Below are 11,152 nucleotides of genomic sequence, written 5' to 3' on the forward strand. Positions count from 1 at the left end.
CCGAACGTTCAGTTTGTTTACAGTTATATCTCCAACAAACTAACTTAGTAGGTTTGTTTAACATCTCCAACAAACTAACTTAGTAGGTTTTTTGTTTGATTTGTTATAGCAATCATATATAGCATTGAAGATGTTCTAGTGTCTTTCATATATAGTATTGAAGATGTTCTAGTGTCTTCCATATTCTCTCCCATTGTCCCCATATTCATTTTAAGTTTCTTTTTCATTTATAAATGTAGAGTAAACATTGCTTTAAACGTGTAGAATAATAATTTATCTTATTTTCATTTTTAAATATATGTTTATCTTGTTAAGATATGTTGTTCTAAATAAAAAACGTATTATTGAAAATAAGATATATAAAACCGAGATATGTTGTGATTCTATGAATATAGCCTTAAGAATTTAACCTAAAATTACTATTTTACATTGAATTTAATGTTAAATGAACCTTGTTACACTTCAAACACAAAATTTCACATTTATATACCACATATGTACACTAAATATAAATAGATTCACATACAAATATCAAATATACACATATGCCAATTTTCATATAATTTATACAACCACATATATTTTGCAATTAAACTCAATTTCACAACAAATAGAAGTAAATAGAACCTGTGGTGACGGAAATCAACGAAAATGATCCAATGTTAACAGTAGTGGCATGTGGTGGTCGGGAACACGGTCAAAAAACTACAATAAGTTTAAAAAACTACTAAAATTGATAATTTTTTTGAAATTAAGCACTACAGTAAGCTTAAAATCGATGTTACAAGAGAAAAGAGAAAGGAAACTAACCTGGAAATACCTCTCAGTCGCCGGAAATTGAGTAATGTCGCCGGAGAAATGGTCCTCACCGGAAAATACAGTCTTCGCCGATATCTTCTTGTGTGGCCGATTCAACCACTGGAAAATTAGTAAGGTCGTCGTTATCACCCACTTAATTGACGAGGATCGATGGAAGTAAGCAGAAGAGGGAGGAAGAAGTGAAACACAACAACAGCGAATGGAAACAAAAGAGCAAAAGGAAAAAAGCGTCAATTTTGCGGGGTTAACTGCGTCGACCTTTAGCAGCGACACCTTTACCGACGATGTTTTGATATTTAGCGGCGACTTAATATTAATAGCGGCGACTCTCCGGAGGGAATTATTGCCGCGACATTTTTCGATCTTTAGCAACAACATTTGTAGGTCTTTAGCGGCGACAAAAGTTGTTGGTATTGATTTTGTGTGTTCCACGAGCATCCCATCCGGTGGATTAGAAATACGATCGGCCGGTTCTTGTTTACCAGAACATCAAAGTGCAGATCCGTGTCATGGACCTTTAGCGGCGACGTTAGCCTTTAGCGGCAACTTTTCAAAATGTCGCCGCTAAAAATCAATGTCGCCGCTAAAGGCTGTATCTCTTGTAGTGGTTAGAGTTTAAAATTTTTTGTCAGGATAATCATGAGTATTTTAATTTTGTTAGGTTTTTTAATTTTTATTTTATTGCTAAATTTTAAAAAGTGTTTATTAGGAACCTTTTTTTTTACCAGACCCATGGTGAGCCGTTGTCAAACCCGACCATATAACATTCTTTTAGGATCCCACTTTGGATAATTAATGGATCCATCACTCGTTCTATGTATGCATCTTTATTTAGATTTTTACAATACAAATTTGCAAACACATCCTATTCACCTCCAAGATATGAAGCATGGAAGATAAAACATACAAATGTAGCTATCATCTAAAATCAAGTCATATAGCCATTTTGTTAGAGGTGGATTGTTTCTAATCAAACTAAAGGTTATAGTACAATTTTTAAATAGTTTGGTTTGTATGTGTATATCATCATACTAATGTTTGACAATCTACGATATTTCAAAATTATTTATGGGTCGATCAATCAATGATCATATATATCATTTGTTTTATTTTTTAGAACATCAATATCAATATTGTGTTATATACAGCATTAATAGACTATGGACTTTTAATGTTAAAAGAATATATAGTCCCATTTTGACCCAAAAATTACAAAAATAGTTTTGTAAATGGTTTATTTGGGATATGGGACATTGAGTCCAAATTTTTTATAATTACAACAAAACATGAACGTAAATATAAATTATTATAATTAAACCTTTAATTTGCAACCAAAAAAGTTTGTTTTAAATTCAAGAAATTTTAAAACTTTATTATAATGTGGTGTTGAATTTTTCAATCATGTCCATTTCTTAACCACACCAAACAAGTCTCATCATATGACTAAAATACGACTACAATTCAATGTTCAACGCAACATATAACCGCTTTTTTGCAGGGACCATTTTTATATATATTCTTTATCTTCTTTTTACCAATATGGCCCGTGGTCGTGGGAACAGTATTTATTTATTATTTTTTTTTTTACAAAATTGCAAAATGGGTGGTATGTAAATTTTTGAGGTTTTAATCAAAAATTTCGAATTTTTTGGATCCATAATCCTTTTGAGTTGGTTTGATTGCATATTTGGTCTCTCGATAAACTGAAATTACTGTAATACCATTGGAGTATTTATTTATTTATTTATTTTCATTTTTTAATAAAATACTTATTTATTTATTTAAATAATTAAAAAGTATGGAGGACCCCACCTCCCTCTCTCTCTCTCTCTCTCTCTCTCTCTCTCTCTCTCTCTCTCTCTCTCTATCTCAACATCTATCTATCTATCTTTCACTCACTCACTCACCCTCTCTCTCTTTCTCTCTCTCTCTCTACACCAAACGCAAATCAAGAAAAAAAAAGCTGACGTTGTTCTTCAACTCCTTAGGAAACCTTCTCCTCTCACTCTCACATAGGTTTCAATTAATCTCTTTCCCTCTCTTCATCTCCTTCATCATCTTCATCATGTTCACTTGTAAACGGTAGCCCTGAAATTGACGGTCCTACCCAAAGATTAAAAAGTTGTCGATTGAAATGGAAACGTCGATTACCATCAACCTCTTTTCAGAGTAAAGAAGCTATCAGAGATTTGGTCTCTTTCAACCATTCTGAAGGGGTAAAGCAAAGTGCCAACAAAGGGTAAAGCACTGGTTCCCACAGATTTATGCATAGTTGTATTAGAAGGGACAATTGATGATGATGATGTTTGTGAGGATGAAGACGGGTGCGTCCCCAACCACTTACAGAGTTCGAAATCTTTTAGATGCACTCCAGGTGCTCGAACTTATGTCTAGCTTAGTCTTCGGTCCAATTCCTTTGTTAATTGGCTCTCTAAACCGTCGGTGGTGGAGGTGTCAAATGAGGTTAATATCCAAGTCATTGATCTCTCAGGCCTAACTCAGATGATGCAGTGTTGCGTAAGGAGATGAAGAGTCATTGATTTGGTCTCAGTCTTGTATCCCTAGAACGTTGTTTCCTTGATCAACTTCATGGTTCAACCTTCAAAGTATCTGTGTCTAAACCTTCATCATCTGGGTTTCAAAATTCTAATCGATTCAACAAGCCTATTCTTGTTTTAATCGTGTAAATCGAGGTGAGATTTGAAGTCAGGTGGTAGATTCTTTTTAATTTCAGTTATCATGCTTAGATTTGAGTTGTATGTTAGATTTTAAGTTTAAGCTATTGGTTTTGATTTAAGGTTAGAAGTAGATTTCAACAATGGTGGTGGATGTTGTGATTGGTTGTTATGGGCAGAGGCGAACTGTGGTGTTTGTTGGAGGTGAACAATGGTCCTGTTCAGAAGCGAACGGTTGCCGGAGATGGTTGAAAAGAGGTTGTCGAAGGAGGTGAACGATGGAAGGGAAGGGGATTATGGGTAACAATAGAACCATATATAGAGGTAGTAGATGGTGGTAGTGGCAGACTAAGTTGGTGGCGGAAGATGGTGGTCAAAGGGTGGTGGTGGTGGCGGTGGCGGTGGCGGACGATGGTCGAAGTGTGGTAGTTGTGGAAGATATTCTTAAGTTCATGAATATGTTCTTAAGTGTTCTTGAGATTATGAAGGTGTTCTTGGGTGGAGAGAGAGAGAGAGAGATCCTCTATTATTTTTTTAATTGTTAAAATAAAATAATAAATATTAAATTTAAAAAAACTGAAAGAAAAATGAAAAATAAATACCTCAATGGTATTATAGCCATTTTAATTTTCGGATGAAATATTTTCACATACAAATGAATCCAAAAAACTCGGATTTTGTATTAAAAACCTAAAAATTTGCATAACACATGGATCATTTATTTTATTTTATTTTATTTTATTTATTATTATTATTATTTTTTTTGTTTTGAGAAGATAGATATACGATGCGATAGCATAAAAATGTTGGAACTTGCCTATTCTATTTTTTAATTTAATATAAATATCCAAAGTTTGTATCGTTTGACCGCCTTTGCCTATATTGGATTATACCTAATTACCTATAAAGTAGGTTTTTTTTTTTTTTTTTTTTTTTTTTTTTTTTTTTTTACCTAAAATATGTAATAAAGTCGCTCATTTAATTTGTCGTTTTCAAGCATTCAAATTATATTCTTATACAAAATATTTCAAATATAAATATTATCTGATATTATTACTAATAAAGAATATAATTATGAAAGTAAATTGAAATTTGGATTAAAATTAACATTTGAAATGCTCTTATAATCTTATATATTTGTATCTAACCAATCACATTTAAAATTTTCAAAATCACCGCTCGGTTTGAAAGTACATGTATATTTTGGACATTTATTTTGGATTCCGAAGAAACCATTTTTAGATTTCAAGCTTCTACAAATTTCATTTTGACAACTACTTCACTCCTTCAAATTTACATCTAAAGTTGGTAATATGAATGGAGGAAATTATCAGAAAAATCTCAATGTTTTCAAAAAAGTTACATTTTAGTATAAGATTCTTTTAACATAAAAATCCTGATTATTTTTAAAAAACATGATAATATATCGTTTCTTGTTAAAAAACGGGTTTTTTTTTCTTTGTAAACTTAAGCCAAAATAAAGTAATCGGGACTTTTATGTAAAAAAAATATTGAGACTAAAATGCAACTTTCCTAAAAATATTAAAACTTTTATTACAATTTCCCGAATTCACCCGATTTTCTCACCTAAACTTCACTGTTTATTATTTTTCACCCACTTTATCAAAGTAATATAGGGGTGCGAATGAGTCACTTCGAATCGGTTAGAACCAAACAAATACAGCAAGTGTTATTTATTTATTATTTATATATTTGGTTAACAAAAACTGAAAGTGTGAAACAAGACACTTGCATCCGTTTTCACCCAAACAATATAACTATGAACTTAAATTAGAAAAACGCATAATAAATTATCCATACTAGAAAGAAAAGCTTAGTTTGGGTTGAGCTCATGTAAATCTGGAAGAGAGTGATGAAGTGCATTTGAGAAGGCTGGTGTTCTTTGTGAAAGTTTAGTTTGTTCTTTCATTGAACCTTCTCGTGTAATTTTTCCTCTATTAGTACTTGGTGATCTAAGTTCTCGTACATTCTTCTCCTCATGAAGTATTTTCGCAAACCTACATACATAAAAGAAAATATTCAAATCCATAAACATATAAAATGCTTCCTTCGTATATACGATTTAAAATTTATACTAATTAAATAGAGTTATGTGGGAAACGTGAATATACTTTATTAAAGCCATCTCGTTGGTGGTATGATGGTAAGGCTCAGATATGCCTGTTCCCAAGTTTACTCTCGCCACCTTTTTTTTCAACAATTCTTGTCCCACTTTCACAAGATTTTCTAAGTTTTCTTGTGTTGCCAAATCCATGGAACTTAAGTCCCCACTTAAAGTGTCATCCTGATACAATATACCATGTTAATTTCATTTTTATTTAGTATGTTATATATAATACGGAATTTTGGATCTTTTTAAAATGGAAGGGAAATATAATTACCTGAATACGAAGATAATTTTCTTCTGAATGAAGGGCTTGGAAGACAGTGGAGATATGATAGTCAACCATATCGCCACTCGCCTGAGTAAATACATCCACCAATGGGGTTGAGCCACCACCGGCTAACCACCCCAAAATTCCCCAACTAGATGACTTTATCGCATCATACTTTTCTTGAAATTGTGGTGACCCTGTGCCTAATGACAACACTAGAAATCGTCCGTATTCTGTTGGCTTTATTGGGAAAAAATTTGCACTACCTCTAGTTATTTCCTTTGTTACTTCACTTATGGCAACTAAAGTCTGCAAAAGAGAAGAATTATTAGCCTAATTAAACCACATAGATGAGTAAGTAATTAAGCATACCGGATTGTTGGCTGTTATTGCACCATCAATAAGATTGAATTCTCTAAGTAATTTTCCTTCGGTATCTTTTCTTTGGAATGAATGTGAAGGAAGATAAGTTGGGGCAGCTGATGTTCCAATGCATATATCGGATAATGTGGCATCAAGACTTGGGTTCTTCTTTAACTGAACAAACATGAATATGAATGTACGTATTATATGGTTACTTGAAATGGCTAATTAAATGAAAACATAAAAAAAAATACAATTATTTTTGTATTATCGCATTTCTATTAAAGCATTACACCTCCTACTTCTTTTTTTTTTTTAATTAATCATATCCAATTATAGTAGTATGTATACTTTCAACTTTTTTTTTTTATATTCTTATTAAGATATTATTATACTTTGAAAAAGTAGCCAATTATAATGGTAAAAATTATTGTGAATTCGGATGACTTTTCTATAATCGGTAGATATGGTTCAATAAAAAATGTTCAATATTATTATACTAATGAAAGTGCATTGTTATTTGTTGGTTTAAGCATTTTTTGAAACAAATATCAAAGAAATTTATCTTTTTTCTCGATTTCATTGTTAAGATTTTTAGGGTTTGAAAAACGATCCTTTGATGGTTTTTTAGGGAGCAACAAATGTATAAATTCAATACCTGGTAGCTTGAGAAGATCACAGGTTGCAAATATTTGATATCAAATGTTGGAATCACGACATTTGTTAATGTTTCATGGAGTCGTTTTTCTTGTAGTGTTTCTCGAATAACTTTGTGTAGATTTTCACCATCATATTTTGGCCCCGATAGAGCTTTGATCACTTTTGTAGCAGGAGCGAACGGATGGCTACATATTGTACCAAAAAAATGGAAGTATAAGAAAAAAAAAAAAATCAATATTAACCATAACAGAAATTTCCCACATCACACTACTAGAAAAAACAATTCGCTTATAAAAATAAAAATATGTTTTCATTGTAATAGCGAATCGTCCCAACTTGTTTCTCACTTATTGCATAAAAACGTGTGCTACATTTCATACAAAAGGTTAACCAAAATATTTCTAGTGTTTCATGATTAACCTCCCATGTGGACCTCAGAGTTGACGTGGCAACTCAGATAGTGCACTTTCTACGATTTTTTATTGCATGAGAACGAAGAGTTTCAACAATCAAACACTATACTATACAAGAAGTGTCACAATTTATTTAGTTGCTATTATTAAATGATACCTATCATGTGGAAAGATCTTAGGACAATGTTGAAGATAAAAATCTTTAACATCCTTTGCTGCAAAAATCGGACGGTTATCTTCATCCGGAGTGGTTAACATGGCGGTCACAAGACCACCGGTGCTTGTCCCAGCTATTACATCAAAATAATCCGCAAGCCGTGCACTCTCACCATCTAATTTCTGTCATAACTAAACAAGCTTTAATTTTTCTTGTCGTGCTTCACTAAGATATATATTTAAATGTTACCTGTAGTTCAATTTCCAAAAATTCAAGGATGACACTTGGAATGATTCCTCGTACTCCACCTCCATCGATACTGAGAATTGTGATTAAGTTTCCATATGCTGGTGGTTGCAAAGGTGATTGTGGTTCTTCCTTAAAAGACATGATGAAAAAGAGAAAGAAGTAGCTAGAATGATAAAGAGTTTTGTGGTGTGAGGTTAATTAATGAGGGTGATTTATGTTACGTACGTGAGGGTATTTATAGGGATTTAATTAATATTTGTTGCATGTTTATTTGAAGTTTCAAAGGTTTGGACATTTCAAGGATGGGCGACATGTTGAATTTAAGTTATAAAAGGAAGTTGCATGGAGGTTTGCAAGTTCGTTAAATCATATAGTCAAGTAATAATCACCGATCGAGAAAATTTTTTAAGCGGAGCAAAGGATATTCTTTTTGGCAACTGCAAATCAATGTTTTAAAAGCTGATTTTTTAGTTTAACAGGTCTAGTGATCGGTTCAACTCAGTCTCCATAAATTTTATGTATTTTTTATTTTCCTATATATGGAAGTTGTGTGCATCGGTTTTCGAAATCTAATAAACACAATAAAATATAAACTATTATAATTAAGCCTTTAATTTGTAACAAAATTTTTGTTTTAAATTCAAAAACTTATAAGATGATACGAAATCTAATAAGCACATGTGGTGTTGAATTTTCCAATCCGTTTCCCAAGTCCTAAAAAAAGACTAATATGATTACATGTCTACAAATGAAAGTTCACACAGCAGAATAGCACATGACCAGTTTTTTTGTTTTACTTTTCCCAAACTCATTGTTGCACAATTAATGTGGGACCAAAATTAAACATAATAAAAGAGTAAGGGTAGATTTGTCAAATGTATTAACCAAATGTCTGTCGAGGCCTGGTTTCGCCGTCATATGGGCTACTTTTATGCGCGTCTATGGGTCAGATGGATTGTTAGATATTTAGCCCACTGTACACTTTAATGGTTTAATTTCTTAAATAAATTGTGAAGGCATTAAACTGTACATTGTAATTTCACGTCTATAAATATTCGTTTCTTTTATTCCACTGTACACTTTAATTTCTTAAATATTAAATGTGATTACACTTTGTTTTTAATATTATTATTATTATTTTATCATTTTGAAAATTATCACAAATACGAATCAAGTTACATATATTTTACCACTTACTACTTTTATTATTTTTAAATATCAAGTTATATACGTACATGAAATTAAGTTACAACACAGTTTACTATTTTGTATTTTTATTATTTTTATTATTATTATTATTTTTACAATATATCACATTTATCAACACACTTTTTAAGTTTTTTTTTTTTTTTTTTTTTTTTAATGTTTTTACTAAAATTTTAAAATGTCTTGCATTTTTTTTTTTGTCTTTTCAAAAATTTTGTGATTTTTCTTTTATTTTTTGAACTATAGGTCGGTTCGAGTTTTGTTGTTTAGTAATGATAAAAGTTTTAAAACATAAAAGATTAAGAATCATATAATTTTCCTCATAAATAATTTTGAATCATAATATTTTGAATCATATATTTTTTTTTGAATCATGGTGTTTTGCATCATATGATTTTGGATCATAATATATTTAACTATATGAGATTTTACTCGTAACATATTTGGATCATTAAAAATCTTAAACTATTTAATTTTAAATCATTAAAAATTATAATTAAAGATCATAAAATATTTGGATCATAACAAATTCATGATCATAAAAATATGTTGAATCATAACTTTTTGGATTATAAATATTTTATTTTCAAATATTATATATAACAAATCTTTTACAAAAATGATTTATAGGACGAAAATTATTAAGTTTTATTTTTTATAAAACTTGGATTACGTTAAACAAAACGTAGGTACCTTTAACAAGAATATTTTTGAATAAAATCTTTTAAAAACTCACTAAAATAATAAGAGGAATAACTCTTTCATTTGTCTTTTTGTATATGGAGAAATAAAAAATTCATGATATTTATAAAACCTAATATTTCATAAAATTAAAATAAGAACATTTTAAGAGCTTATTTAAAAAAACGTTTTTGCAAAATCACTAGTATAGTGAGTAGAAGTATTCATTAATTTTTTTTTAATTATTTTTGGTTAATTTATATTTTTTAGGTTTTTTTATTAAAATAAAAGAACAAATTTTTTTTTTCAAAATTTCGTTATTATAATCATTTTGTAGAAAATTAAATTTTAAAAACTTTAGATTTTTCAGAACTTTTGTTTTGTAAAGAAAAAAAAAAGTTAGAGCTAAAAAATGAATTGGGTGAAAAATAAATAAAAGATATCAATAAATAGGTGCCATGTGGCAACTATCAGTGAAGCACGTATAACTCTCTTTGAGTTCTAATGTGATGCACATGACTTTTGTTGTGTTCAAAGTTATGCCCCTAAACTTTAACCACTTAGCTGGAAAATTGTAAACAATTGGTGATAATATGAGTGCTCGGTGTGAGCAACGTCAACTCCCGTTATAATGATGTGGACATCGAAAAACATCGGTATAACACCGGGGACACCAACCCCAACGCCCGTTAAGGTATACTGGCGTTACCTAGGCTTGGTAATGACAACGAAGGACAATGTCATTTCTTCCTTCCTCTGTTTCTTCTTTCTTGATCTTCCTTGTCATCACAATGCAATTGAAGGCTTGGAAGACCACCTCCAAGAAAACCCTTAACGCAATTGATGGAAAGAATCGAAGAGAGAAGATGATGATGTGGCGTGGGTATGCGTGTGACCCATACCCATCAGTTTAATGAAAATGCCACCGTGCGATTTTTAATTCAACACAATTTCTAAATCAAATCTTGTCTATTAATTTTTACTGGGTTAAAGATGTAGATTTGTCATTACAGTCTTTACCGAAAATAAAGTCCTCATCCGATCCTAATTATATATATATATATATATATTGTAACAGCCCGAAATCCAGGTTAGCTTTATGACCCTTCTATTTAGGAGAGTTGGCTAATTAGTCCCTTAAGTGAAAGGTGAATTGGTGAGTACGCTGGGCGTACTGGGGTGTACGTTGCGCGTACTTGCGCACTTAATTTGTACGCGGGTCATCCGGGTACGTTGGGCGTACCCAAGGTTACGCCGGGCGTAACTGGCCCATATGCAAAACCCTAATTGCTGGCCTTGCACTATAAAAGGAACATGTAGTCCTTTGCCCTAGCCACCATACACCCTTGAGTGAGTCCTTGGAGAGTTGAGATTCGTGCTTTAGCTTGTGTGTGTGTTTTTGAGCTTGAAGTTATCTTTTCAAGGTGAAGAAGGAGAAGAAGGAGGCATTGTTGGAGCTAGAAGTTGAAGAACAAGTGTAGATCCGAATTCTTCAGTGGTTGGAGATCCTTTCTGAGGTAAAAAGCTCAAAGC

General features: G+C 31.4%; 1 protein-coding gene across 1 annotated transcript; it reads right to left on the reverse strand.

The window, feature by feature from the left end:
- Positions 1-5,319: 5,319 nt before the first annotated feature.
- On the reverse strand, positions 5,320-7,911 carry LOC145048430 (patatin-like protein 2). The gene is made up of 7 exons (XM_078996917.1): positions 7,733-7,911; positions 7,484-7,665; positions 6,912-7,098; positions 6,263-6,427; positions 5,897-6,199; positions 5,627-5,799; positions 5,320-5,512 (listed from the first exon to the last, which is right to left on the reverse strand). Exons 1-7 carry the CDS (start codon positions 7,871-7,873, stop codon positions 5,329-5,331), a joined length of 1,335 nt encoding a protein of 444 aa, XP_078853043.1. The 5' UTR covers positions 7,874-7,911; the 3' UTR covers positions 5,320-5,328.
- Between the last annotated feature and the right edge of the window lie 3,241 nt (positions 7,912-11,152).

Source organism: Lactuca saligna, chromosome 1, assembly GCF_052625555.1.
Source record: "Lactuca saligna cultivar CGN05327 chromosome 1, ASM5262555v1, whole genome shotgun sequence".
Classification (NCBI taxonomy): domain Eukaryota; kingdom Viridiplantae; phylum Streptophyta; class Magnoliopsida; order Asterales; family Asteraceae; genus Lactuca; species Lactuca saligna.